The sequence below is a fragment of the Dacryopinax primogenitus genome (assembly GCF_000292625.1).
Source record: "Dacryopinax primogenitus strain DJM-731 SS1 chromosome Unknown DACRYscaffold_24, whole genome shotgun sequence".
In the NCBI taxonomy this organism is placed as follows: domain Eukaryota; kingdom Fungi; phylum Basidiomycota; class Dacrymycetes; order Dacrymycetales; family Dacrymycetaceae; genus Dacryopinax; species Dacryopinax primogenitus.
In genome coordinates, this window is record NW_024467221.1 from 259,437 (window position 1) to 287,104 (window position 27,668).

Here is a 27,668-nt window from a genome sequence, read left to right on the forward strand (position 1 = left end):
AATGACCAGTGCTGATTCGCTGTGGGTTAGTGGGTGCTCAACTTTACTGCATGCGCCGTTGCTTAGCTTCCACCCAGAGTTCACATTCCCTCTCCTCCAGCCGCCGGTCAGCGGCGTCATAGACGGTCGATCCACTGACTCAGTTCACAAGGTGGTTGCCACACCGTACGACCACGGCTGAGCTATACGAATTGAGATACTCATACACATGGTCTGAATGGTACCCAGTACTTGTACAGCGTCTGCGTTATCCCCAGCCGAGGCGGGCGACTGGCCCCCGGGAGGGCGGATAAGCTACAGGAGCTCGGATTCAGGGGTAGGACGGGGTGCGTGCGGAAGATCGGGACGGGGTGCGTGCGGAAGATCGGGACGGGGTGCGTGCGGAAGATCGGGACGGGGTGCGTGCGGAAGATCGGGACGGAGAAGCCCCCGGAGAGAGGGGAGGGGCGCAAAGCTCTGCAGTACTGCGTGGTTGAAGGATACGCTGTGCGTGTTTAAGGAGAGCGAGGGGGTAGGCGTCTGTCTTCCTCGCGAGGGAGCCAGAACGGGCATCCTCTGGGATGATGCGCACCTCCTCAAATTGGGAAGTGATAATGACCGTCTCCTTGTAATTCTACCCAGAAGGCGGGACGGGTGAAGGGGGAGGGGGAACGAACGCCTCCCCCATCGGACATAGGTTGGTGCTTTTCCATTACGGAAGAGGGTAGATCGCGGATGGAGAAGGGTTGATTCTCCAATCGGCGGTTTGGAATCCCTGGTCACGGTTAGCAACGAGAGAGGAACCGCTCCTGGGGAAGGAGGGAGAGAAAGAGCGAACGTACGGATTTCTGTGTCATTGAACGGTGCTCCCTGCGCAGGGAAGGGAAGGGATAACGGACCGAGATCGAACCAGCTCGCGAGTCCACTTCTTCCGAACCCTGCTCTCCATCTCTGCACCTCCCGCGACAGGAGGTGTCGGCCTCGGTCGGCCCAATCGACCTAGCCTACCATCCCTCCTCCCTTGTCGTCTGTAAGATGTCCGCTTGACTGAGCTGAGGAGCGCCTGTCGAGATGAGGAGTAGAGAGCGCAGGACGGGCTTGCCAGGTTGGGAGAGGGAGAAGGCCACTTTTATCGCCATCTAAGGGAAGGAGGCAAGTTTTCAGTGCCCTCGAGCTGGACGGTGAAGGAGGAAAGAAACAGACGTACGGAAATCATTGCTCCATGAGACCTTGTATTGAAAGGGATTGAGGACGGGGAACCGCGAAACCCTTCCTTTACCCCCCGGACGACCTCGCTCCAGAGGTGTATTCGGGTCAACTTCAGTGCTCCAGCTCGTCCTGCTTGTAATCACAAGACAGAAGAAGTATTCACCTGGATGGCATCGGTCCCAGACATGCCCTCCGTGTAGAACGCCGAATGCGCCAAGTCTGCGCACTTCCACTTCAACACCAGCCTGCCATCTAAATGTACATGCAGGATCGGAGATACTGTCTCCTTTCACGGCTTCTAGTAGTTTTGGGGGAGGAGGATGTCAAGCAGCATCTCCATATTAAGAGGAGCTCATGGTAGTGTGCAGCAACGAGCCAAGAATACGCGGGGATGATTGCAAGTCACATGATGAGACCTTGACACGTGCCTGGCTTCTTAAATGGAGAAAACGGAAGCATATGAAAGTGGCGTCCCAGGGAGGGATCTATTACCTAGGTCTCTTTAGTGGACTCATCTAATATGTCCTCAGGCCTGAACGAGTTCTTGAGCTATGCAGATATACGCGCAGAGGTTGTTACTGGATTGTCTCAATAATTTGAAGAGAGCGGCTCGAAGCGCTCACAGGAAAGTTTTCTGAAAGCGTGCTACCACGCTATCTGGGATCAATTCCGGAACTCTGCCAAGCGATATGAAGACCGGATCTCTCCACCATTCCTCAAATCTCGGGGCGACACCCGGGACCCATCGCTGGATTACTTCAACGAAAATGACGACGGTCGGAAATGGAAAGATTTCATGACAAAGGCATTCTTCCAATCGGAAACTAAACCTGAGGCGGACCTTGTCCTCGCGGCCATACAACATCGTGAGTTGAATCTCCACTCAGCATGGGTTGCGGTCAATAATCGCCGTTGCGCAAGCTTTCATTGTCAAGGCCTTTTGTTGCGATGTGATGAGCCCGCGGAACGTACGGTAAGTCGCTTGTGAGCTCCTGCGTGTGCCTGTCTGTTATAATGCGTGTAACAAACAGGGATGCCACGAAGTAAGTCCTCTGAACACAAAACATTCGCATTCTGACTGCTGTATAGGCCGGAAATCAGGGACGGTATGGCTTTGGACTTGCATGTTGATGGACAGGGGACTCACCGGGAATCATAGAGCTTGCGAATGCATTTGAAACCCCATACCAGAACGATGAGATCAGGCAAGCGTTTATCGAGCATCTTGAAGCCCTATCTGCCCAATTTGAGAGCAGCAGTACGGTCGAAAGGTCGACTTACTACGCACGGTGTCTGAATATTATCGCGTCTTCTGGACAGCGCAAGTCGCGACTGATGAAAGAGGTATGTGGATGTTGCTTTGTATGGCTGTCACCCACCTGATGAACAGGTTGGCTACGGTCGAGTCGGGTGCACCTCGCTCTCGACGACGGACGGACCGGTGTTCTGCATACCGGTCAATATTAGACAGTCCGACTCGCCGGGATGGCCACTAACAGACGGAGTTGTATTGAGGTACTTGGAGACTTTGAAAGGGGATGAGGCGAAGCAACAGTCAGTCAGGGCGCACTGGCGAGCAGCACTGTTCGTTTTTGTCCGAAACACTCAGGCATGCGTTGACGTGCCTGGAAGATATTTCAGAGGGAGACTATGTGCCAAAGCTGAGGGTGTGGAATGAGATAGAGGGAAGAAATCGAGAGTACCGCGATCGGTTTTGGCGAAATGTTGTGGATAAGGCAGAGGCGGTAAGGACTGTTTGATGCCACCTCATGTCTCGCCAGATTTGCAAACAAATGCGACAGGCCAAGAACAGCCCCCCTCGGGCTAACAAAGAGCAGAAGTCCACGGATGGTGTTGTCCAGGTGGCTCACACATGTCAAAAAGAGCTGATGAAGCCCGCGACAGACGCCTTGGTCGATTACCTGTCCAAGTTGCGCGGCGATGGCGCATCAGTGATAATCTACTTCGATGAAGTTGCGGCGTTTCCAAACCTCTATTGGATCCTCTCACGGCTGCTCAGTCTTGGGAGGAAAGCAAGGTTGTGGCTCGTCTTCATGGCCACCAACGCAAAACTAACAGACTACATGCCGCCCCCGGCTAACAGTGCGTTTCGACTTGTCATGCGTCTCTTCCTTTTTTTCATGCCTTGTTAGTAAACTCGGGTCGACTGAGCAAAGAGCTTGTCCAGCTACTCCCGCCGTACGGCTCTCTCGGATTCGATCAATGGGCTCACAAAGCAGCCAGCAGCCGGACGATGGGTGAATTAAGTACGTGGACTCATGCATCCTATTACGGCCGTCCAATGTGAGCGGGATCCCCATCATCATGCTCCCTATCTCATTGTAACTGCCGCAACAGGTGGCATGCTCACCTCCTGGCAAATCCGTTGTAGAACCTTTTGCAGGAGGTGGGTTTCAAGTTGACTTGCAATCATCCCCATCCGGAGCAGAACGAAGCAGCCACCTTTACAATGTTCTCCGTCGTTATCTGCCTTGATCTCGTCCTTCACACTGCGGAGGCCGCTAAGACGGCAGACCTCACGGTGTCGAATCATCTGAGGTTATTTGATGGCATACAACGGTACCCTGTCCTGGCATATCTCACCCACACCGCCTCGGAACCTGTTCTGGCGCTCGGTACTGCTCATGTTCTCTTCGGAGAAAGAAGATTATCCAAGTCCTTGGACACGCTTGTTACGAGCCTACGCAGTGGGAACATAATCGCGAGAGGCGACATTGGGGAGCTCGCAGCTAGGCTTCTGCTTCTATGCCCAAGGATTGCGGCTAGCGAGTATGACTTTGAGAGCAAAGTACCGCTACCAAGCATCACACTGCCCGTATACTTGAAGGCGCTTCTAGGACCTGTGCTGGACGCCGACTTCGAAAAAGCATTTGGATCTACTTGGGTCAATTTCCATCACTGGATTGTCATGTCAGAACCTCTCCCAGAGGTCCTAGATATGTAAGCCGTTTTCCTTTTCCTTTTTCTGATGTAAATCGGCTCAGACCTGTCACAGCAACACGTTAGCCAACTTATGGGCCAGAGGGGCCGCGATCCAGTGCTGTCACAATCAAGCATACGTGGATATCCTCTTCATCACGTACCGGGGATCGAATGACCCCGACGCACTGTTTGACCCGGCCAAGCTTTCTGCCGTCCACGTGCAGGTGAAGCTCAAGGATCAGCCGGACTCGTCCGCCTTGAGGCGGCTCCGGCCTATTGGTCTGGCTAAGCATCTTGCGGAAACAGGGATGCCTTACTTGGTTATCCTATACACTTGAGAACGTGTCTTGATCTCAAACTTGATTGATACTATCTCCAATATCGAGGACTTTATGGTCTTACTTGATCTCTTGGGTGGATCGACGGAGCAGCATCTTGGATTTTGTACTCTATGCCCTAGCAAGGAAGACGGTACTCCTCCCACTCATCCCCAAACTATCAATATTGTCCCAACCCTATGCTGGACCCAGTTCGGCGCTGCATCAGAGACTCAAACTTGGACGAACACTGTGCAGATCAAAGTCGACTCATGCATTGAAAGGCAGTATTCTTTACAGGGCAAGGGTACCGTGGTGCATGGCTGCACAGTACAGAAATCGGATATTGGCTTTGACATCTGTCTCAAGACCGTTTTTGACACACGTGAGCTGCGTATGTATGATGGTTGTGAAAGAGTATACGCCGCTCCCAAAAGAGCCAAGCAGTGACGAGGTCAAGGCCATCCTAGGGCCCGTCTTCCGTTGTCGGTCCTTTTCCCCTATCCCTCCGCCTGTCCTTGATAACCTTTTCACAGGCGTCGATCAGATGAGGGCTCGTGCAAAAATCGCCATTCGGGATCTATCGCTGAACAACATCAAGTGTCTTATTGGCACAGGGCCCTCGGGCAGCATCGTGGACTGGGACTGGGGCGAAAATCCTTCCCGAGGACAAGCAACCGGAACCAAAAGCAAAGCACTGGACTGGTACGGCAACATATATGGCGATAGAATTGCTCGAGGTATCAATTGGCAAAACGTCCCCCGAAGGTATGCCATTCAAAGGACATCAATTACAATACGACGACGAAAGCAAATATTGGGTGCTCGTCGATCTCATTTTCGTCGGCTGGTTACAGAAGTTGTTGTGCATCCAAGGGAACGAAACTTGGGAGGGAATTGCAGCCAAGAAGTTGAGCCATCTTCGAGGCATTGCAGCCACGTGGTCGACGAGCATTCGGAAAGGATGTGAAGGAGTACCAGTATAGAAAGAATGGGGCCTACCAATGGCCTACCATCTTCTCAAATTCTATGACGCGTCCGAAGCATTACGACTCAAGAAACAACATATTGCACTTTTTGAAATGGCGTTCCCAGCAGACCTCGAGCTTCCTTCCTTTCGATCAGTGAAGCTGGAGAAACTCGGCAATGAGATCGCGTCGGCGACGACTGCAGAATGCGCAAGACTTCGCATGGAGTTATCTACGGCGATTACCAAGATATACCCTGCCTAGTCGTTTGTTTTTCAAGCAGTATAGCACCGATATTGCCGGAAGCAGATAGGGCATAGACAGAGTCATCCAGAAGTCTGAGAATCCACACGAGGATAATTACCGGTTGATAGTGTTTAATGACATGGTTTCATCTCCGTTTTAAAACTCCGGTGCACCATTTTGTCTTCTTCATCTACATATATGTATGCAAAATTGACATGTCAAGATATACACAAAGCGTTCATGTTGTTCGGTGTCGGATCGAGGTAATGTCCGACGGAAGCAAGGCTCTTGGCAAATTACGTGCTCGGTGGCGAGTTATGACGAGTATACACGAGATGAGGTGTAGAACTGCGGCGTTGGCGTTGGCGTTTGGGCCCTCAAGCGCCCATTCCTAGGCCTTACCCAACTCCCTCCTCTTCCATCATCGGTACCCGAGTCGTCATGGCTGCCGCACAGAGCGAAGAGTACGTTGATAGTCCAGATTGCATCAGTTATCGAGCTGACCGGAAGAGCAGGAACGTACCAGTGGATGAAGATAATCTCAGCCTGGTCTATGTCACCGATTTAGCTTCGGAGTTTGCCGAAAGGCGGTCTGCAGACATGCAGGACTATAAGCGCACTTGCGGCCTAGAGGAACTGGACCCGATGGGAGATAAGGCTCCTGAGGACGAAACCATACCAGAGGCTGTTTGGAAGGAGAACGGTGGAGTGCTGGTAGCGAGAGTCGCTGCATTCCTGCCCCGTGTTCTCCTGAAAGTGCGTCTATTCATATCAAACCCGCAACGTTGTCTAAGGACAACACTCGCAGTGGGCGGAGGAACAGAAGATGAAACAAGAAGGGTTAGAGAAAGGGAAAGAGAAGGAGAAGGAGAGCGAGAACGACTTGGACCCGCACAAACTCGCATTCGCGACCGCACTCCTCAAGTTGCCGGCAGCGCGCTTCCTGCCCGAGGGGCACCATGAAAAAGCGCACTGGAAGTTCTACATCGAACTACTGTCGGACGTCTGGGATGAGTTGAGGGCGCTCTGTGAAAGAGACAAGGGCGACGACTCGCCAAACGAAAGCGAGGTCGTCGGCGCCCATGACAAGCTCATGAAGCTAGTTATCCGGGTGTACGGGGCGATGCGGAAGGCGTCTGGACGAGAGCATCCCACGATGGATTCGCTGCAATTCCGGTGCGCTGCCTTCGTTTTTGCGCTGTCTACCACAAGTGATACCTAGGGCCCTTGTTAGAAAGGAACGCTCTGCCGTTCTTGCTGCACCCAAGAAGAAGTATCACAAAACACCGATGGCCGTCAAGCTGCGAGTACCAAAGTCGAAGGAAGCGCGCTTCAACTCAGCCTTGGTATACAAGCCAAGTGAGAAGCACGATCGGCTTCTCAGGATGTTGATGAAGGATCGAACCCATGAGCTGGCTATTCAAGGGCGCTGGGAGGGCACCGTCTCACTCGAAAGTCCAGAGATCACTTTCCTCTGCATATCGTCCCAGAGCAAGCCAAAACGGAGGCTTACTCAACAGATCTACTACAGCATCCTCGCGGCAACACGTCAACAGCAAGCTCTTGCCCTCCGCAAGTGGGCCATTACGCAATTGTGCAGAACGCGCAATTTGCTGTTGTCATGTATGCAGAAGTTGATGAGTCAACCGGGGTAGGTTTGGAGCTGGTCAATTAGCCTGGTACACATCTGATGCTGTTGCACCAGAAAATCCGCGTTGGGAGGATCGCTGTGTTCCATTTCGACGATTTTGAAGACGTTTTGCGCTTCTTCGATCTGCTGTCGGAGATAGTCGCACACCAGGTGAAGGCATTCCAGGAAGCTCTTCAGACTCTGGATAAGCTTTCGGAAGACGCCCAGCAGGCCATGCTCCCCAAGAGCGGCTGGACATGGCGGATTATGGAGCGAACGAAAAATAAAGCAAGTGAAGCACCTTCTCTCGAAGACGTGGCCGAGGAGGATGAAGGTGATGGTGTGCCTAACACGAGGTCCCGTGGTAGCCGTACTACTGGAGCAAAACCACCCGCCGATTCTACCTGTGGAAGAAGGAGCAGCGGAAGGGGAGCTTCAGGGGAGGGACCGACCAGAGGTACTGGCAAGTCACCGTCAACCCCGAAGAAGGCAGGCAACAACGAGCAGGAAATCTGGAGGACTGCTGGTCCGATCGGTGAAGAGATGGGCGGCACCGACATCGATTCGGACTGCAGTTTCATCTCTACCGACCAAGACGCCGCGTCATTTGCGGATGACCCCCGCACGCTAACCGACAACGATGACGACGCTGCGATCGCGGTCGAAACTGCGGCGTTGGCCCCCTCGCAACTTCTGGGTGGCGAATTGGAGCATGACTCCAAGGCGTCCGTTCAGACATGGCTTCGAGATTCTGGCACGCAGTCAAGTTTGGAATTCGACCTGTCCGACTCTGAGAAATTACGACCTGTATTAGGAACGGACGTGGGGCTGGCAGAAACGAGTGCTGTTACGAGTAGCGAAGATTATGTCTAGCGCCCTTTCGAGGATGCTCGTGTACTGCCTCTGGTGCATGCATTCGCTAGGCTGGTTGGCTGTGATGGCATAGATGCCATGCAGCAGGAAGATCGTACCCAACACATACATGGGTCGAAGCATTGTCAGGAAAACGACGTCCCAGGGTTAATTATGCGAGCCGTGCCTCAGCCGTCCGGATCGCTCTGCCATACTCGGCGCCCTCCGCCCGTCGAGAGTCGCTGCGGTGTCGGATAACAACGACCACGGGGGTGGTGTGCATGGGTGCGTTATGGGCGCTCGGCATGTGACCGTCCAAACTCACCTCGCCCACAGGTATTAACGCATCTTGTCCTCCCATTCACCCCAAATTTAAGTGTTAAGAGTATCATCGACGGTCCATCCTCGGGTAGCTATGACTGACCCTTTAGGAATTGGGGCGATCTAGGCTGGCCGAGAGAGGGGCATTACTTTGGAGCGATGGACTAGGTCGCACGCATGGTCGCCTTGTCCTTCTCTCGGCCCTCGTCCAGCTCGAACATATCCACTTCCCCCTGCTCTTCCATGCCCTCAATTTCTCATCGGTCTCTTTCTGTCCGTCACACAAGCACACAGGAAAGGCGGGAAGGAAGGGCAAGGACTGGTCAGCTGAGAACGTATCAAAGAGCGGATACTTTCTCTTCTCCGTTGCAGGCCATGGACTGCATGATTGGAGGTGTTTGAACGTCATCCCCGCCTTCGACCTGTCAACGCTTCGCTCAGGATGGCCAAGGAGAAGCGTTGATGATGGCGCAAGGCATGGGCGGTGCTCCATGAGACAGTATCGCCCCGTTAATCTTCGTGCAGATCCCAGGGCGAACAAGACACACGCGTCCCGCTCATGGAGATGTGTGACCCTTGGTTTGCAACTGGGACGAGCGGACGTACTGACCAAGTGCCATCAAAGGCCATTGTCTGCGCAATGCTAGGAGGGGTCGATGATGGAGTCGTGGGCGGTGACGGCGATGTGGTACATGTAGGAAGTCGCTTGAAGCACGTCCGCTTTCGGTAGGATATCAGGATTGGCCTCCTGGAACATGTCTTCTTATGTCAGGACCATGGAGAGCTGATCAACGCCTTGGGAGTGAACGGCTCCTGAGCAGACCGCGAGACGGGAAGAAGATGGGTCCCTAAACCTCTAGTGCGGCGTTATGTCACGGTGCATACCAGTTGAGAAGTTAACTAAAGTGACGTCGTACCTCTGACCCACCACTTCCCACAAGTCATAGACCAGACCGTCTGACCCCAAGGAGGTGTGGAATATCGAGTAAGTTGAAGTTCAGGTTCGGGAATCTGCTCCACGAGGGTCGATGTGTTGGTGTCGGTGTCGCGTTCGTCTTGATTGATGGAGACATCAGACTCGACGGAGTCTCTATCCGATACCGTCACGGTCGCATCTTCTCGCAATTGTGCTCGAAAGAGGGTTGTATTTTGGAGTAGGCAGATCATAATTGCAGCGTTTCTTCACAGACCGAGCAGAACCATCGACGCCGTCGCCTTCCGAACCGACCGAGAGGGAGGTTTGGCGGAACGGGAAGTAAACCTAGGGCACGTGCCCGACCCTTCGATGTCTCCGGTGCTCAATGGATGTGCCATGGAAGCCAATCCTTTTTCCCTTTGCAATCCAGGCCCCTTGCCCATCAGTTTGGTCTACGTCGTCTAAGAACTTCAGCTCGCTCTCGTAAACGAGCGTCTAGGGGCTCAACAAACAAGGCAACATGCACGCATATCAGAAGTGTGACGTGTGACAACTGCTCCAAAGACAAGAGGTGATAGGTAAAACACGCTCCGATACACCTGCTACAGGGCTCTACATGGAGCATGCCACCTCTACATAAAGGGACTATTGGGGTTGCTCCATAACGTCTACCTGCTCTACCTGGATCTATATGGCACCTGCTAGTTTTGCTGATCCAAGTGCCCAGGCTGAACCGACACTCGTCTTGCATCTTGGGAGCCTCTTGCGACGCGCTCAAGTCAACAGAATGAGACCGGCACCACCATATTCACTGTTGCTAACAGGCTCAGGCCCTTCATCTCCGACCACGACCTACTTTCCTCTACGGTACATCCACCCGCCACGCTCATGCCGCTCCAACCTCATCATCGGTCTGACATGTATGACCCTCGTCTCCCTGTGGACACTTGCTACCATCTTGGTGTTCGACCCTCCACGATCCCTCGATAACCTTCACCCATCATGGTGGCCCGAAGCATCGTCTGTACCGGCCAGCGTGGATCAGGCCGAGATGCTCAAAATGATGGTGGAACAAACAGATGGTTACTACACGCGTGACTGGAGGTAAGCCCTTCTAGGTCTTTCGCATACAACGTGCTCACGGGTTGTTTGAGTCTCTGGTTAGGATGGAATAACATCCGCTACATTCTCGAAACCTCCATACTGCAAGCCAGCCTGCTCAACCGCACGCTCATCGTCCCCTCCCACGTCTACATGCGATCATGCGAGTACCCTCAAGCGGCATGCGCTGCCTTTGCACCCCAAGTGAACCGGGGTGACGCTGTTGGTATAGACGAGTGGCGAGGCCTGCCCCAAGAAGAGCAGCAGGCGTGGGTGCTTCCCATAGAGCGCATGGTGGACATAGATCGGCTGCGAGGTGCTGGATGGAGCGTCGTCACCGGTGTCGAGTTCAACTCCTTAGAAGGCCTGGATCAATGGGAGATGGGGAACGGCACGTTCCCTCGGGAACTGCCGTTTCCAAAGGACATCAATGCTCATGCACCGCTGACGATATATCACATTCCGAATGAAGCATACGAACCGAACAACACGATACGCATTGACCAACCGCTACCGCCTTCACCCATCCCGCCCAAAGGCTCTTTTCCTATCATCCAGCAGACGCTTGCAGCTCTGCAGCCATTACTCGAGTCGCTTCGATCTGGACTGCCGGTAGCGTGGCGCGAAGCGGCTGCATATGTCAAGCGCGACCTTGGGTACGGTATCGAGGACGACGACGTGGAAATGGCGATTCGCTGGGCGGGATTTGCTCGTATCTGGAGCCTCGGCCTACTGTGGGATATGACGAAGACCGTCTCGACACCTTCTTCCCATTTGATTGATCCGAGTGCTGCTCAGTCATGGACGATGCAATTTGCAGGACTCGAGGAACGCATCGTCCATTTGGAAGGGGAGATGCACATGGGCCACCCACCCGGCGGCTTGTATTTTACCACGGCGCAAGCGGCGAATGATTATGCAACAATGGTTGTCAGCGACGTGCGCCATGTCAGAGAAGTTGAGCTGCTGGGCGAGAGACTGGCAGAGAAGATGTACGAGCGTGTAGGGGGCAGAATGTGGTCTGCGGCGCATATGCGGAGAGGCGACTGTGAGTATGAACGCTGCGTGGGGTGGGCTTCACTAACGCTATGGTAGTTATTCGCTATGTCTGGGCCACTGGACAGTCGCTGAGATCTCACCTGCTCCGGGTCGTGTACGAGATGGACCATGGAAGGGAACTGCTAAGCAGAATCCAGCTAGAAACTCCCCCGAGAAGACCTCGGATTGCAGGTTTTCCCCTGGACGAGACTATTTGGGCACGTGAACCGCCCGCGCTGGACGATCCGTGAGTTCTTCATAATATGCTGCTTGCTCAACTTAACTCTTTTTTTGATATAGGTACTATGTAGCCACCGATGAAAGGAAAGCCTCTTCCCTCACGCTGATCCACGAGAACCGAGGCGTGGTGCTGGCGGACTTGCTTACAGAACTCGACAGGGAGGAGCTCGTGGGCTGGCCACTGCTGTTCACCGACGTTCTTTCCCAGGTAGAGCAAGAAATGATGGCTCGAGCACCGTATTTTTTCGGAAGCAGGATGAGCAGCGTCAGTGGAGGGGTGCTTAATATGCGCGTGGCGCATGGGAGGGATCCGCGCACGGGTTTCGTGGGATGATCATGCCCAAAGAGAGCACTTTGTAAACTAGTCAACATGTAGGTTACATTCAATAATTCCTAGTTGATACAAGAGATAATAATACTGGACGGTTGCGATTCCTCCAGATATTCTGTTGTCCTCGATGATGTTCCAAAAACATGAGGTTGCCGGAATGCGTCATACGTGTATCAGTGACAGGCTACCGATGGTGAAACTGCTCCTGAAATTCCAGACACTCGACTGTGCGATCTGTCGTCGCAAATCCTTGTCTTGACAGGTCATTGAAGTTACACAGACAACCGAAACACGATCTCACCTGTCCCACTCATACCGACAACCTTATTTTCTGAGATCTCCATGCTTCTCCCGCGCCGCATCCTCCCTTCCCATTCCGAGATCCACAATCTCCTCTTCCTCTTCAGGTATAATCTCGCCTATAAATTCCGTCTTTCTTTTTGCAATCCTCTCCGAAGCTTGATCAAGAGTAGTGCCGATGGGCGGGTCAGGCTTCGGGGTGTGGTATGAGGAGCTCGTACTGGTGTGTGTTACACCACTAGTGGTGGCGAGAATGCTGGACATGGGTTTGTACTTTCCGGGGAGTTGGGGAAGAGTATGGGCCGGGGGTTGTGAGGGATAGATCCCCAGATTGTAAGACTCGCTACGTCATCGTCCGCACTCATTCATTGACATATGTCAGAGCATCACGTGAAGCCGCCTTAGCAGGATGCACGTGATAAGCGTCCAGCAACGCGTGGTCTCCAGAGCGTTCTAAACGCGTGCAGGATTGCTTGTTCACTACGCTTTTCTTGGGAAACACCGGATCTATATTATAATTGCATATGGAGACCATCGCAATGATCTTGAACGAACTTAACACCGGCAACTGTTCGTCTTCGCGCCAGCCCCAGTGCCTTCTGTTTTGTTAACAGCCGGAACATCAAGGCTTATCAGAACTTCGAGAACAATGGTGAGTGTCCCAAGCTATTTTGTTTCCCTCCAAATGGATAACATCGCCCAGACACGCTCTACTCACAACCTCTCGTCTCAGGTACACCCCGCTTCAGTCACACACGATGCACCGGCATCCCTTTCTCCAACACCACCTCCCCAGACAGCCCCTCGTACAAGCGCTCCTCTACAGGCACCTGATATTACGCAAGGTCAAGTAAAGGACACTTCGACCAATGCACCCAACAGATCTGACCTCGACGGCAAGCGTGACACCTTGCTGTCGGCCTACCTGCTCCTTGTCCCCAAAGAAGACTCAGAGAAGATGTTGGTTCTGCCTGATTGGCTCGCAAAGTTCATAGGCTCTTTGTCAAGCGATGATCCGATTTTCAAGCATACGTCCTGGAATAACCTCCCAGTCGCAGCCAATACGAATGAGGAATCACTTCCACATGAGGACGTAATCTTCCCACCCTTGGACGCGATCCATGAATTTGTGGTCAAGACATGCAACCAGCATTGTCCCAAGGGCAGAAACGTCCTACACGATCTCTGCTGCTCCGTCCGCATGCCATGCCACTGTTCAGCGAGAAAGAGGACTCGAGCAAACCAAATCGTGTGAATCCAAAGGATAGGAGCCTCGTTAAGAAATGGGGCCCTGGAGAGTACGAGTGGTCCAGTTGATTTTCCGTGTACGAATTCAAAACAAAGAGCTGGAAGGTTCTTCAAGGAATTATGTGTAGTGAGGTGAGCTGCAATCGTCTCGGCAGCCCGTTTGCCGGTTTCTGATGTGCTAGACAGAACGCTAAGCAGATTATCTGGGACTTGCGACATATGTTGTGGGAGAACATCGACCGTCATTTTGCCGTCTGCATGACAATGGAGGCTTCAGAGGCTCTATTGTAGCTCGCAACGCGTTCTGCGGTGCTTGTCAGCAAGGGATTCGATATTGACATGGTGCGCTGTTGCGGCACAGGATTCGACGGCTATACTGACTCCACCCGGAAGGACCGGAAGAGCCTGTTCCGGGTGTTTGCCTTCTTTGCATTCGCGGAGAATGAAGCGCTGGGTCGGGACCTTGCTATGACGTTGGAACCGAAATACGACTCGTACTGGCTCGTCATCGCTCGTCATCAAGAACAAGAAGTATAGGGTAGAGAAACGACCGATTGTGGATCATCGAGCGCGCGCACTGCACGGGAGTGGGTGCCGCGTGTATAAGAGATAACTTGTCAATGAAGACGCCAAGCTGCCTAAGTCGACCGACAAGGATTTGAAAAGGGTGGCGATCAGAGGAGTTTGGCGCGACGCAGAGCGAGGTCCAGAAGGCAACGTATACGAACACGTTATGAATGCCATCAAAGCCGTCGACGAGCATAGTCTGGGATTGAAGAAGGACAGGAAGTCTGAGGACTATTTCGTGCAGTTTATTGACCATCAGAACGTGGTGACCAGCACAGGCCGTCTTGACGATACGGCAAATATCATGCATTTTCGAGAACTCCCAAGGGACACTGTATGGGTCAAGACACAGGGCAAGCTGCTGAACGGAAGGGACGACAGGCGTAGTTACCACATTCCGAGTTTGCAGAATACCGAAGGACCCAACCGCCGTGGGCCAGTATTGGGGCCGAACGAACAGGATCAAACCGGTCGGAATCCAAATAAAGGAACCTACTAAACCTAAGCCGCAAATATGCCATCGCTTACATTATCGAACTGTGATAGACAATGTTGGAGAATCGCTGTACCATGTCGCAGCATTGGATATTGCATTCCGTGCCCTCGCTGACGTCGTCCAGGGTCAGTGCAGCATTTGCGGGGTCTCCTAGTTCGGTGCTGACAAGTTTTGCAGCGTGTAAGATGATGTGCCTGGGACCTGTCTCCCGGAAATATCATAGTTGATCTCGATGAGAAACGAGGTCGGCGCGGAGACTTGGAGTTTGCGAAGGTTCACATGAGCGAGGAAGGCGGGTGCAACGCGCGCACCGTAAGTAGATCCTTGTCTTTTCATTTTCGGGGCAGATTGTTGACCAGGTCACATTCCAGGGGCAAAACAGAACCCGGTTTTCCTTTCGGTTCATACCACGTTTCGTAAAGAGTTGAGGAAGATACGCAGGCTTTTCCAGGGAAAGAGATGGGAGAGAGTGGAGAATATTCGCAGGGCAGCTCCAGGCGAGTGCCAACCTACGGAAGTAGCTGAGAAGATGTCCTATGTATATCATTGAAACATAAAAGAAACCGTAGACATTCTTTTAATCCTTCTGTTACCAAATTCACCCCAAGGTAATGTGCGAACTACCCAGTTTGAACGAGAAAACCGACGGTGTTGGCGAGATGATATGGGTAAAGGGAACTAGAGTGGGAGGACGGACCATCACCGAAAGACAATCCCGTCGATGGTGGGACATGGGCGTAAGATACACCTGAGCTAGTCGACCTGCGAAACCTGTGAGTGCTTGTAGGTTGTGTAGAAACCCATGTTGACGCATGCAGACACGGCAAAACGTTCGTTCCTCAAGCATCAACACTTATCTGCCCCGGTCTCTCCGTGGCTACTTTCCCGACCTTTGTCAAACGCACAGGTGAACTCGGTCTTGATTGGAGGAGAAGGTGATCGTTCGACCAAGTAAGATTTAATTGTATCTGAGATTTTGGGTCGCACATCGGCAGTAAGTGCTCAAACGAGTGATGATTAGCCGAAGGGACGATAAGCTTTCCCGATTGATAGGCTTATCTTAGCGATATTAGTTGCATTCTTCTAGTGAGACATTGAACAGCGTTAGTTAGGAATTATTCCGTCAAGTCGTCATTCATATTCAGAACCAGGCGGCGAGTGAGTACTTATCCGTGAGGAGAATCTCTTCTTGATTACGCTCCCGAAATATTACGTTACATACAAGTTGCACGGACTCGGTCCCACTAGTTGAAGGGTGTCATGCCGACCGTCCTCAAAACAGTGCTGCCTCCTTCCCATTACTATCAGTAACTTGACTCCTCACAATTCATCTCAGCACTGGAATTCGTTCGGCTCTCAACAACGATACGGCTCGGCATGATGTCCTTGCGAGTTCGAACGGATGCATGTGCTCCAGGTCATCCGCACCTTTGCCGGCAGCTTTGGTGGGCGGCGAGAGAACGGTGACCTCCTTCGGGTGGAGGGCGTACTTGAGCTGGCCTGGACGGCGACTGTTTCACTCGCTGCTTGCCTACTGGTGCGAGTACTTTACCATGGCCTACCGCTTCACCGTCGGTCCTCTCGCTCCACACATCGAACCGCTCCTGGACGACGACTACAAGCAGTACTACAGCACACTCATCGGCCTGCCAGCTCTAGACTATAGCGCTCCCTTCGATCCATCCATCCGAGATCAGTACCTCGTCGGCTCTGGAGCATCCGCGCCATTGGATGTGGGGAGCACGCGGGACGTGCCAGGGATAGGACAGAACAAGAACGTTAGGCTGTTCATCCCCCATGGCGAAAAACCAGAACAAGGCTGGCCGATGCTAGTGTATTATCATGGAGGTGGATGGGTGCTTGGGAATATCGATTCCGCGGCAGCGATGTGTACCCAGCTATGTCTTCGTATGTTCTCCTTTTTGTTTGAGGAGGAATTAGCTCACGCTGAGTAAAGGCAGCAAGTGTGTCGTAGCGAGCGTCGATTACCGGCTTGCACCTGAACACGTTTACCCCGCAGCGGTGGACGACGCATGGGAGGTTGTCAAGTGGGTATATGAGCAGGGTGCAGAGGAGATCGGTATCGATCCGAAGCGGATCGCTGTTGGCGGTGGATCTGCGTGCGTCCTTCTCTCGTCTTGTTTGCTCTTGTCTGATGAGCGCGTGCTAGCGGTGGACATCTCTCCGCTGTCGTGTCACACCACGCAGCCACATCGGAACCCCCAATCCCGCTCGTCTACCAACTTCTCATTGTTCCCTGCTGTGACCTCGACCCTGCGGCACCGTACGCTTCCCGGATGGATTTTGCACATGCGCCTGCCCTTCCTGCTGTTCGCATGGAGTGGTTCTACGCGCTCTTCAAGGCACCGCATGAGGAATGGCGAGCGAGCCCTATCCGCGCGCCGGCACACCATTTCCCCCTCCTTGCACCGCAGTTCGTTGCCGTGGCAGGACTAGACTTCCTCAAAGACGAAGGGATAGCATATCATGAACGTACGCTGCAGGAAGGAGGGAAGACGGAGCTCAAGGTGTATGAGGGCGTGCCACATAATTTTGCCAGCCTGGACGGGGTCACCGCCAAGGGTAAAGAGTTTATTGATGACGCGGTTCAGAGGCTTAACGTCGCGTTCGGGCATTGAATGATCCGACGATTAGTTGTTGGATGCTTCGTCAAGTAGCACACTTCTGTACGAATGTCGAAAGAGTGTTCCTGGGTACTCCCGGTTCAGAGCTTGTGAACGACAGAATTTATCCCTGGAACGGCGGGCTATCATTGAAATCGCAACTGGTACAAGTTTTCCCGCTTGTTTTCTTTGGCCTCATTCTTACATGCTACAGGTGAGTACTGCCGGGAAGAATCATATGCTGTCATGCACATTTGAAATGAGTCGCCTTGTTCTCGTTGTCAAAAATGTGCATATTTCCATCCGAAAGAGCAGCATTTTCAACAGAGAGCGGGTTCCTCAGTTGCCCATGATGTGGATTAGGCTCAGAGTCAACGCGCCTACCAGTGAATCACGTGCCGTTCACCAAGCGCATCATTGACGTCACCAAAGGGGTGGAACTTGCTTTCTTCTCATCACACCAGAACACCATGATCGGAAGACATTGCAACTCACCTTCCCAGCACCATCTCTTCTCTCTCCACAACGTTCACCAGCACATTCTGAGCACGTCGAGTCCCATCAAAAGCACGGTAGAAGAACGACGAGGACTTCAACCAGCGACCACAAGAACACAGTTACTCTACCATCCATATAGGGTATCATTCTGGTCTATGAGACGCTACTGATATGCATGCAATTGGAGAACACAGTGATGATCCTCAGCCGTCTTCTGTCGCGATCACTCCAGGCTACGATCTTCCAGGTGGGTGGATTGAAGAAGTCAGGCGTACCAGTGAGTAGAGGTAACCGTTGCTTGTGTTGATAGACCAACGTTAGTCAGCTGGTAATACGACAGCAAAAGTAGGTGGGGTTATGACCGAGCAAGTGCAAGGCCTCGGTTACAGCATCGACTCATTCTTAGGACGCGGTGCGCCTTCTCCACCCGGGAGTCTTGATAACTCTCTGAATCTTCATCCAGCTCCCAATGCTTCCGACAGTGACAGTGCCGTCGACTCAGTTCACGAGTCTATGCGCAACTTGACCATCTACGATGCCTCTGGAGAGGGTGATCTCGGAACCGAGCATGTGTCACAGCCAGATCTCCTGACCATGAACACAACTGCGTTCAAAGTGTCCGGTGATCAAAACACCGATTCCGTCGATCTTCCATCGGCAGCGCATGAGACGCAACCAACGCTCATCGACACCATCACTGAAAAGCTATCGTACCTCCCGCTCTCGGGCTTCCTTGCTCCTCTTTTGGGCGAGCGTCGTGCTGGCCAATCAGGACCTGATGAGGCAGCAGACCGCCCGGCACAGGAGGAAGTCGTCCCCCCTCAACCTGGGAAGGAATCGATGGATACTTTCGGGATGAGGACAGACGATACGCCGGGCTTCATCGATATGCCAGGCGGCTTGCTTGGTAACTTGACAAATAGCGCAATATGGCAGAAGGGCTATACGCCGACGGAACAGCCGAACCTTGGAACGTCTGCTCCCGGATCCATTGATGGTGCAGCCGGAATTGCTGGTGAAGTAAAAGGAGGAAAGTCGGAGGACGAACACAATAGTCAACCTGTGGAGGCATCCTGGGAAGCAGCGCCGTTCATGACCGTAGGATGTACGCAACTTCTCCTGTCTTCTGTAGAACGTTCACTCACTGATGTGTGCAGCTGATCAGGCTGGCGTACTCAACAGTACCGACATGTTCCCTGGAACAGCGCCGCAGCGACCCAGCCACGATCCTCATTCAACGGTTCTCGATAACCACGCGAGCGAGTACAACCATCCTGCCCCTGGCGAGCAGAGCGAAGAGCAGTCGGTTGCCCATCCTGCTGGTGGACGAATGACTCGCGATCCACCCAAGCTCGGCACTGCTGGTATCCTCGGTCTCGGTGCTAGTGCCGCTATTGCCTGGAAGAAGAATGAAAATGGGGTTCACAGCTCCCCTTCTGGTCATCCTACGAGCTTGCCGTCTGTTCCCATGTCTCCTCCGACTCATGGCGAGGTGTTGGATAATCAGCCAAAGACGAGCGCTCCCGGCGACCCGATCGTCCCTCCCTTGTCACAGAAATATGCAGAGGCGGACGGCTTGAAAAGGGCCGAAGAGACTTCCACCAACAGACTCATTGGCGAGCCTCCCAAGCAGACACCTGATGGAGTGCCGATTGTCGTTGCCCTTTCGGACAAGCATGCCGATACTTTCGCAAGACTCAACACGTCGACCCAGCTCCCGAAGGGTGGAAACCAATCTCAGCCTTCCGCGGTTGACTTGCTAGGACCTCCGCCGAAGCAGACGCTACCTGGGCAGCCGATTGTCCAGCCAACGTCGGAGAAGTATGCTCATGTGTTCGATAATGTGGGGGACGATTCGCACGTGCCAAAGACCGATCCCCAGATGTCTCCATCCAATCCAGGGATATCTTCCTTCAACGTGTCAGAAGATCAATCGAAGAAGAACCGCGAACTCGCTGTGGCTGCTGGTCTTGCTACTCCTGCTGACGAGCATGAGCCTTTGGGCAGAACGGTGGTGTCCAACAGACAGAAGGGAATCGACGAAGCTTCTGCGTGTGCATCTTTCGGTAACCACCCTTGCGTCTTGAGCGAACCGGATAGACACGAGGGCGCTGCTGCTGGGAATGTCGAATCTGAGGCACACGAACCTAGCATCATCGATGCTCCTGGCCGTCTACAGAGGCTTCGGACCGCTGTTGAAGCCGGGACGGTAAGTGCTGCGGCTGTTGGTTCTCCGGCGCAAGACATGAAGACAGGCAATAACCGGATCGGCCAGAAGAACATGCATCCTTCAAATGCTGGCGGTGGGCCCGTCACTGGCTCAGTCGACGGTGCGGCCATCATGCCGTCTTCCGACCCTAGCCCATCTGCACCTCTGCCGAGAGTTGAAGAGGTGGATACGCCTCGTGACGAACATGGAAATAACTTGAACTACGGCACTGAGACAATTCTGGCTTTCCCGGACCAATCTGATCCAGTCAACGACGAGCTTGCTGCAACAAGCGCACACGTTCAGGAAGAACCAGTCCAAGCACGCACAAGCGCAGTTCCATACGGCACAGGGCAGCATACGCACCGAGAGACGGGGTTGGAGAAGGAAGTTCAAAGTAAGAATAACCTCAGAGTTCAGTTTTGGGTACTGAAAGATGTTTGTAGAGGAAGGAGCTTTCCGCGATCCTTTCGAGGCAACCCTTGGAAAGAAGGCCGCCGCAATCGTCGTTGCTGGTAGCGCCGCTGCTGCAGCTGATGCGGAGACTCGGGACAATCAATCAGGCGGTGAGCATGACTCTTGACTTCGCCGTATTGGGATATAACATCATATTAGGTGTGATCTACGGTAGCAACAATATCGCACGGTTCAATGATGACGAAGGAGTGCAAAATTGGCCTCCGTCGCAGCCACTTCCTGAAGGCGGTTCGCCAAATATGACCACGACATTCACCGGATCCGGCGCTACCGACGGGCCTGATGACACAGGCGGACAACAAACGGCGCGCCAACCGCAAAAAATATCCCCTCAAGATGTCGTAGCCGATCTACCGAAACCAGATCAAAACAAGCTGAGTGAGTCCAGTGCGCAGGTGACGACTTTACATGACTGATACTGTACTGCAGCTGTAAATGATGGGCATCACCGTCAATCGAGCCTCCTCCGCAAAAGGCCATCCAAGAAATTGCAAGAAGATGAGAAACAACGTCGTCGTTCCCTGCCCGCCGAGACGGCGGCCGCGAGCAATATCCCAGAGAAACGGCGTCGAGGAAGCGTAGACGAGAAAGAACGCCGCCACAGGAAACTTCACAAAAAACGTAGAAGTGTGGAAGACGGTGGTTTACTTGCGACAGAAAGCAGGCACACAGGAGGCGAATTGGGCCATCGAAATGAACTTGCGTCAACAACCAACCAAGTACCCACGACCGACTCGGCACAGTCCAATCTGCCCAGCGAAACACAGGATTCGCTTGTCACATCAGCCCACGGAATGTCGCCACCTGCGTCGAATGCACAGAGAACCGGTGATCACGTCAGGCCAAGTTCCCTAGCCGCATATGGTACAGATTGGAGGACAGCAGGTGTTCCGGATGACGAAGGTACGGCTCGTCGGACCTTTGCAATAACAGGTCGCTCACAGCTTCTACCAGGCGATGGCGACAAGTGTGCTCGTACTTCTGGGAGCACACCAAACTCATCAAGCTCTTCCACATCCCCAAGGAAACGGAAGCCAAGCTTGCTGCGGAGAATGCAAGGAGAAGCGAAGGTCTTATCGGGGATGTTGGCCATGGATTATGGCAAGGTGTGCCCGGATTTGTGCGTCCTCTTGAGTAGAGCGCTGACTAAGCGACCCTGGTATGTAGATCGAACAAGGGAGGCTCATGAAAGAGGGCTATGTATGTAGTAAGCACCAGCCGGGTCCAGAGCAGTGAATCGCATGCGTGAGAAGCATCTTACATATCGCGACACTGCCGAAACGCGACTATTGTTAGCGTCAGTGGGGGACTTGCCCATGACACCCTCCAGCATCAGTTTTTCCAACTCTGATAATGTGCCGAGATACATGTTAGCATACTCTACAGGAACGTGATGGACAAAGTAACATGAGACTAGTACTTACTAAGAAACATGAGAGGTCTTCTTCGGCACCGATTTATTCACAGGGTCCTTGGGGCCGCGTGCTGGCCATGCACATCACGCGCCCTCGAGGGCTCCGACACGCGTCTAAACCGCGTTGTTGGGCTTTTGAGAGTTACAAAGGCCGCCTTCGAGCCTGCTGCTATTGCGAAGACCGTGAACAAAAGTGGAAGTCAGGAACAGCGGCAACCGGTTGCCTCTGATTACGCGTGATTTTCAGGACAACTCCTGTCCAGCGGCATCCTTTTCGAGGTCTGGGGCTGATCTGACTCGAGGCCGTTGCGAACACATCGAGGCGTATACAAGTTGCGAAGTACGGTGCCCCCCCTCAAACACCTCCTCGAACAAGCGCTCCTCTGCGGGCGCCTGATACGACGCCAAGCAAAGAAAAGAGGACGTCGACTCACGCGTTCAACCGATACAACCTCGACGGAAAGCGAAAAGTCATGCTTGAGTCGGCCCTTGGCAAAGATACACAGTTTCGTCAGCGAAATGTGCCAGAAGCGTTGCGGCCGCAAAGCCCTTCGACCTCTTCTACTTCGCCCAACCCACACTCCACGCTCCAGCGAGAAAGAGAACACGAGCAAACCCGATGGAACAAATCCAAGGGACATGAAGATCCTTGAGGAAGGGATGGAACCTGGTCACTACACGTGGGCCAACCTATTTTCGGTGTATGAGTTCAAGAAAAAGAATGAGAAGGATCTGCAAGGGGTGATGGGCAGAGACGTGAGTTGGCCTTTTCTCTGCACAGTGTTTGGTCATTCCTGAGCTGTCCTGAAGAATCCCGGCAAAATGATATTTGGCCTGCAGCATCTCCTGTGGGAGAATATCGATCGCCGTTTCTCCCTTGGAATCTCGATCGAAGGTGCAGAGGCACGATTGTGGGTGGCCACTCGTGCGGCTGTGCTCGTCAGTGAGGGATTTGACATTGACACGGCTCGTTGGCACGACAAGATGTGTGATTACGTGCTGACTCACCGCGTAGGACCGGAAAAGCCTGTTCCGGGCGTTTGCCTTCTTTGCGTTCGCAGATGAGGAGGCTCTGGGTCGGGACCCTACTATGGTGACCGACAAGGGGAGTGACTCCTTCCGGCTTGTCATTGACAACAAGAGGTACAGGGTCAAGAAGAGGCCGCTCGCGGATCATCGAGCGCGAGCGCTCCATGGAAGCGCGTGCCGTGTATATGAAGCATGCCTTGTGAATGAAGACGCGAGGAATCCGAGCGAAACCGACCAGGATATCAAGAAGGTGGCGATCAAAGAAGTCTGGCGCGATAAGAACCGAGGCACCGAGCGCGACACATACGATGCCATCATGAAGGCGATCAAAGGCATCCCCAATGAGCACCTCGGACTGGACCAGGACAAACAGGCAGAGGATTATTTCGTTAACATTGTCGGCGATCAACATGTGATGGTCGGCGCAGCTGCAGACCACCGTAACGATACGGAAAACATCATGCGGTTCGAAACGCTTCCAGAAAAAGCCGTGTGGATCGACACGGGGAACGAGCTGTCCAATGGGAGGGACGACAGGGTTGGATACCACTTGTTGAGCTTGAGGAACACTGAGGCGCTGAACGGTCGCGGACCCGCGTTGGGGCCGCAAGACGATAAGCCCAGACTCCACCATCGCAGTCATTATCGAACGGTGATGGGGAACGTTGGAGAACCGTTGCACCACGTTGTGGCCCTGGATATTGCATTCGCTGCCCTAGCTGACGTTGTCCAGGGTCAGTTCGCTTTCAGTTCATTTCTTGGTGTGCGGTGCTGACAGGCCATTCAGCCTGCAAGATGATGTGTCTTGCCGGATTCAAGCATCACGATCTATCTCCTGGCAACATCATAGTCAATGAAATGGAGAGACGAGGCCGACTGGGCGACTTGGAGTTTGCAAAGCGTCACATGGTCGACGAAGCCGGGGGCAACGTGCGCACCTTAAGTTGTGCTTGATGCTGCCTCTTTGCATCATTCTGATTTACGCACCTACTAGGGAACCCCTGACTTCATGGCCGTGGAGGTGCTCGAAGACCGTTATTTCTACTTACCACGTAACGCTGGAAGAACCATTGCATTGCGCCGTAATGCTGGTCACGATCTCGAGTCAATATTATGGATCGTCATGTTCCTCTTGTATAATTCCCTCGTCACATTTGACGGCACAACACGGATTCCTGATCACGATCGATTGAGAAAGGCTACGGAGCAGCGAATGCACCAGACTAGTTTCTTTGGAGAACAACGACGGAGCTACTTTTGGGCAAACACTGCTCTCTGTGACATAATGTGGGAAGATCTCGACACCCCTGTTGTGCGAACTGCGCTGGAACAGGTACAAAAAATGCAGGACAAGCTGAAAGACACCTACAACGATTTCGAACGCGTTCTGAACCAGAGCGAACGCGGAAAGACACGAAACACGGAATTTGTGTCGGTCCATAAACTTTTTGTGGCTGAGTTGAAAAAGATGAGTCAACTTTTCGAAGGCATGGAATGCGAAAGAGTCGACGTAATTATCAGGACTGCTCAAGACCAGGCTTGAGCCAAACGATCGGAGGAGCTGAGCAGCGGAAGACGTAATATTTAGGTAACATGAAGAGTTCAGGCATTCTTTCTAGCTGTCTGTGTTCTGTATATCCCCAATATGATGCCCCAATGATCATGCTATACTTCTAGATATCAGGAAGGGGTGTCATACAAAGCAGCGGATAGGGTATGTCGGGGCGATCCAGCTTGAGAGAGGGGGTGATCGGTGATCGTTGCCAAGATGATACCTGGATCTTTGTCTCAAAATTGGTCGGTTGGGAAGCTCTGTACCTCTATGGCTGATCATCATGGTAACGAGAAAATCATACAATTGCGAACGATATTGTCGCCGTGTTGCACTACTGAGTACTTTTCAGCTGCGAACCACACGACTCTAATGACTGCATGTAGTGGCGAAATCCGGAAAAGCAAGTCGCCAAGAATGAGCGAGACCCAAACAGCATAGCCCCTGCCTCACACGTGCAGCGCCTTTGTTGAAGCGGAAGGAACGGCATATGGTGACCGGCATCTCTATAGCGGAGAGACCCCGTGTGGAAGTCGATGGAATGTCTTGGCGGAGGCGAGACCCTTGTACTGGCATGAGATGGTACCGTCATCTATTGAGGGGCTCGATTCGTGATCAACCACACTGGTATCCGTAATGTCTGGGAGGTATTGCCAGCACGCCTATATAAACCTCCATTCACTCGGCAGGGCACTTCCCATCCACCTCACGTTCTCACCACCTCGTCCACCACTCATCCACACTATCAAACATGGGATTCCTCGACTCCTTCGGTGACAACTCCGAGCAGAAGCAGGCCTACGACCAGGTTGTTGGCGCACCACACAAGGCCCCTCTCTCCCACGAGCTCATCGCCGCCGCTGCCTCCTACGAGGTGCGTTTGCTTCTTCTTTTACGTCCACTGGTGTTGATACAGTTTTTTCAGGCCGCGAAGGCGTACGAGGACCACGAGGCCAAGAACGGCAAGCCCCAGAACCACCAGATGGCCAAGGAGCTCCTCGCTGGCTTCGCTGGCGCCTTCATCGACCACATCGTCGAGAGCAAGGGGCTTGACTTTGTCGACAAGGAGAAGGCCAAGTACCACGGTGCGCTGCTTATTTTCCTTCTGCGAACAATTCTCTGATGTGCTGTTGGTGTAGCCAAGCACCACGTTGACCAGGCTGTCGAGCAGAATTGGACGCCTCCCCAGTAGACGCCTTGTCTCGACATCACGTTCTTTCCTCAACTGTGCGGTATTGTAGGACTGGAGAGTGGAATGTAGAAAATAAAGAAAACAATTGTTTGCAATGAATGTGTTTTGTGTGTACTTTACTAGGTGGCCGAAGAGCCGATGCGCACTCAGAGTGTGGGATATGGACCAGTTGTACACGTCGCAGAACGAGCAGGGGATAGGCCTCCTTACATGCCAAGCTGTTCCACTCCCACCTTACTCATGTCCTGATCACGTGGTGAATATATTTATTCCAACGTATCCTTGTTACCGTGTGCTAGTATTATAGCTCGATTGAAACTAGGTAAAGCTCTTGCACGCGTCTGCTGGAGAGAATGGGACAGGCCTGCGGGTCGGCACTCCTTCAGACAACTGTAGGTCTCCAGCCATTTGTCCTCATCCACCCTCGCCACCCTCGCGGAATGAATCCGCGTCGTTCCAGAGCTGCTAGAGAGTCGATTGTCAGCAGGCGTCGGCCTGAGGTCGCATTCCCTCCACTCGTGGCGGACAGGGGTATCATAGACTTCCTCGAATGCCGAGACGCTCTTGCGCCTTTTGCCTTGTCACTGCGTTGATTGCGTCCAGAGCATCTATGTCGTAACGAAGCGCCCGGTCTGCGATAACTTGATCCACCCTGATTGCAGTGGTCTGGAGATCATCCTCCTCGTCAGGCAGGTCTATCTGATCGTTGCCGAACAGGTGAAACAGAGCAGGTGCCAGCGGTCCTCTTCCCTGTGGGCAATGGCAGCTGCATCCTGGAACCGATAAAAAACATCGTAACCGTCACCAGGTAGCCGGATAAGAACTTGGTCCCCATCAGGATCATAAGCAGCGACCTGTAGAGGGCCCCACAACCCTGCCCCTCGGGTGACAACGCTGAGACCGCCGTCTAGAGCTTGGAATGCTTGACGGACATCGGACACGTCGGTGGCGAAACCAGTCGGGACCTTGTATGACTTGATGTCTGTTGGAGTAACCTTCCCCTGCAAGATAGAAGGCGATGGAAATTGTCGCATATAGGCACCCCATTCCTGTAGGAGGAAAATAGTCAACCACGAAGATTGAAGAGTAGCCACTGAAGAACATACGGCAATTGCAATACGCTCATCAAGCCGCAAGGAGTTCACGTCAAGTTCCAATAAATCTCGGTCAAGTTCTGATCGACCAGACGTCCCTATGTCGCTCGTGGCATCTCCAGTCCCACCGCTACGCACAGAACTCTCACCGCTCCTGCCTTCAATGGGCAGTGAAACTCCCAAACCAGACTTTGGGAGGTAGAACGTGTCTTTTTCAGACTGCATCCCATCACCTTTAGCGGGGTTTATCCCACGCAGGCTGTGCATCGTTGCCGAATCGTCTTCAGGTTGCTGGCAAGCTTCTTCCCTTCCGTGTCTGGGAATGGTCGAAATCGATGAGTTGAGGGGGACACCACCAGATATCCTGTCTTCTGCTCCGACAAAACATCCAGTGACTACCGGGGAACGTGCGGCTGAGGTGGACCATTCTGGTGTGGGACGGCCTGCCAGGAGGGCTGCTACTTTCGTTTCCAAGGGCGTTTCAAGGCGTAAGAGAAGTCGTGAATAACTAAGTCCCAGAAGAATGGAACCGTTGTCGGCACGAAAACCCCAATCCACGTGCAAGAGTGAACTTCCTTGTTCGGCAGTGTACAGAACATCGACAGGTCCATTTTCTTGCGCGTCATCTAATGGTGCGAGAGAGATTGCTCTGGACTTCACCGTTGTTTGAACGGCGTCACATCCGGACGGCAAAGCGGACCTGTTATGCTCTATCCAAGTCAGAACCGTCCCATCCTGATCGAAGATGAGAGGTCCGAGATACAGCTTGGCAGAAATGGAAGTTCGCCAGTGAACCTTGAGCTCATATCGTGATTCCTTAGTCTGAATGAAGTGGTATGCCACGAGGGCATCTGGTAGGCGTACAGCGAGGATGGCG

General features: G+C 53.0%; 10 protein-coding genes across 10 annotated transcripts; 7 read left to right on the forward strand and 3 right to left on the reverse strand.

The window, feature by feature from the left end:
• Positions 1–310: 310 nt before the first annotated feature.
• On the reverse strand, positions 311–1,118 carry DACRYDRAFT_119606 (uncharacterized protein; the record flags this gene model as incomplete). The annotated part of the gene is made up of 3 exons (XM_040770830.1): positions 311–613; positions 673–754; positions 988–1,118. 3 exons carry the CDS (start codon positions 1,116–1,118, stop codon positions 311–313), a joined length of 516 nt encoding a protein of 171 aa, XP_040624031.1.
• A 575-nt stretch (positions 1,119–1,693) lies between these two features.
• Positions 1,694–5,811, forward strand: DACRYDRAFT_25258 (uncharacterized protein). The gene is made up of 12 exons (XM_040774083.1): positions 1,694–2,054; positions 2,110–2,161; positions 2,220–2,231; positions 2,278–2,294; positions 2,348–2,532; positions 2,579–2,772; positions 2,821–2,933; positions 2,991–3,291; positions 3,342–3,492; positions 3,547–4,149; positions 4,205–4,933; positions 4,985–5,811. Exons 10-11 carry the CDS (start codon positions 3,659–3,661, stop codon positions 4,467–4,469), a joined length of 756 nt encoding a protein of 251 aa, XP_040624032.1. The 5' UTR covers positions 1,694–2,054; positions 2,110–2,161; positions 2,220–2,231; positions 2,278–2,294; positions 2,348–2,532; positions 2,579–2,772; positions 2,821–2,933; positions 2,991–3,291; positions 3,342–3,492; positions 3,547–3,658; the 3' UTR covers positions 4,470–4,933; positions 4,985–5,811.
• Positions 5,812–6,323: 512 nt separating this feature from the next.
• On the forward strand, positions 6,324–8,949 carry DACRYDRAFT_25259 (uncharacterized protein). Its single transcript, XM_040774084.1, has 5 exons — positions 6,324–6,418; positions 6,471–6,838; positions 6,897–7,313; positions 7,368–8,429; positions 8,481–8,949. The coding sequence occupies exons 3-4, from the start codon at positions 7,284–7,286 to the stop codon at positions 8,163–8,165; spliced, it is 828 nt and encodes a 275-aa protein (XP_040624033.1). The 5' UTR covers positions 6,324–6,418; positions 6,471–6,838; positions 6,897–7,283; the 3' UTR covers positions 8,166–8,429; positions 8,481–8,949.
• Positions 8,950–8,988: 39 nt separating this feature from the next.
• On the reverse strand, positions 8,989–9,632 carry DACRYDRAFT_119610 (uncharacterized protein; the record flags this gene model as incomplete). Its single annotated transcript, XM_040770831.1, has 2 exons — positions 8,989–9,224; positions 9,383–9,632. The coding sequence occupies 2 exons, from the start codon at positions 9,630–9,632 to the stop codon at positions 9,109–9,111; spliced, it is 366 nt and encodes a 121-aa protein (XP_040624034.1). The 3' UTR covers positions 8,989–9,108.
• Positions 9,633–10,072: 440 nt separating this feature from the next.
• Positions 10,073–12,094, forward strand: DACRYDRAFT_102540 (uncharacterized protein; the record flags this gene model as incomplete). The annotated part of the gene is made up of 4 exons (XM_040767639.1): positions 10,073–10,485; positions 10,536–11,530; positions 11,578–11,767; positions 11,821–12,094. The coding sequence occupies 4 exons, from the start codon at positions 10,073–10,075 to the stop codon at positions 12,092–12,094; spliced, it is 1,872 nt and encodes a 623-aa protein (XP_040624035.1).
• Positions 12,095–13,076: 982 nt separating this feature from the next.
• On the forward strand, positions 13,077–14,176 carry DACRYDRAFT_112098 (uncharacterized protein; the record flags this gene model as incomplete). Its single annotated transcript, XM_040769349.1, has 4 exons — positions 13,077–13,484; positions 13,826–13,891; positions 13,931–13,981; positions 14,033–14,176. The coding sequence occupies 4 exons, from the start codon at positions 13,077–13,079 to the stop codon at positions 14,174–14,176; spliced, it is 669 nt and encodes a 222-aa protein (XP_040624036.1).
• Positions 14,177–16,255: 2,079 nt separating this feature from the next.
• DACRYDRAFT_119612 (uncharacterized protein) lies at positions 16,256–17,413 on the forward strand (the record flags this gene model as incomplete). Its single annotated transcript, XM_040770832.1, has 3 exons — positions 16,256–16,610; positions 16,660–16,822; positions 16,873–17,413. The coding sequence occupies 3 exons, from the start codon at positions 16,256–16,258 to the stop codon at positions 17,339–17,341; spliced, it is 987 nt and encodes a 328-aa protein (XP_040624037.1). The 3' UTR covers positions 17,342–17,413.
• A 2,427-nt stretch (positions 17,414–19,840) lies between these two features.
• Positions 19,841–20,278, forward strand: DACRYDRAFT_25261 (uncharacterized protein; the record flags this gene model as incomplete). The annotated part of the gene is made up of 1 exon (XM_040774085.1): positions 19,841–20,278. A coding segment is annotated over exon 1 (209 nt), but the record flags the coding sequence as incomplete, so codon positions are not given.
• A 4,843-nt stretch (positions 20,279–25,121) lies between these two features.
• DACRYDRAFT_25262 (uncharacterized protein) lies at positions 25,122–25,840 on the forward strand. The gene is made up of 3 exons (XM_040774086.1): positions 25,122–25,379; positions 25,431–25,590; positions 25,645–25,840. The coding sequence occupies exons 1-3, from the start codon at positions 25,257–25,259 to the stop codon at positions 25,695–25,697; spliced, it is 336 nt and encodes a 111-aa protein (XP_040624039.1). The 5' UTR covers positions 25,122–25,256; the 3' UTR covers positions 25,698–25,840.
• Positions 25,841–25,953: 113 nt separating this feature from the next.
• On the reverse strand, positions 25,954–27,148 carry DACRYDRAFT_25263 (uncharacterized protein). The gene is made up of 2 exons (XM_040774087.1): positions 26,804–27,148; positions 25,954–26,746 (listed from the first exon to the last, which is right to left on the reverse strand). The coding sequence occupies exons 1-2, from the start codon at positions 27,056–27,058 to the stop codon at positions 26,393–26,395; spliced, it is 609 nt and encodes a 202-aa protein (XP_040624040.1). The 5' UTR covers positions 27,059–27,148; the 3' UTR covers positions 25,954–26,392.
• Between the last annotated feature and the right edge of the window lie 520 nt (positions 27,149–27,668).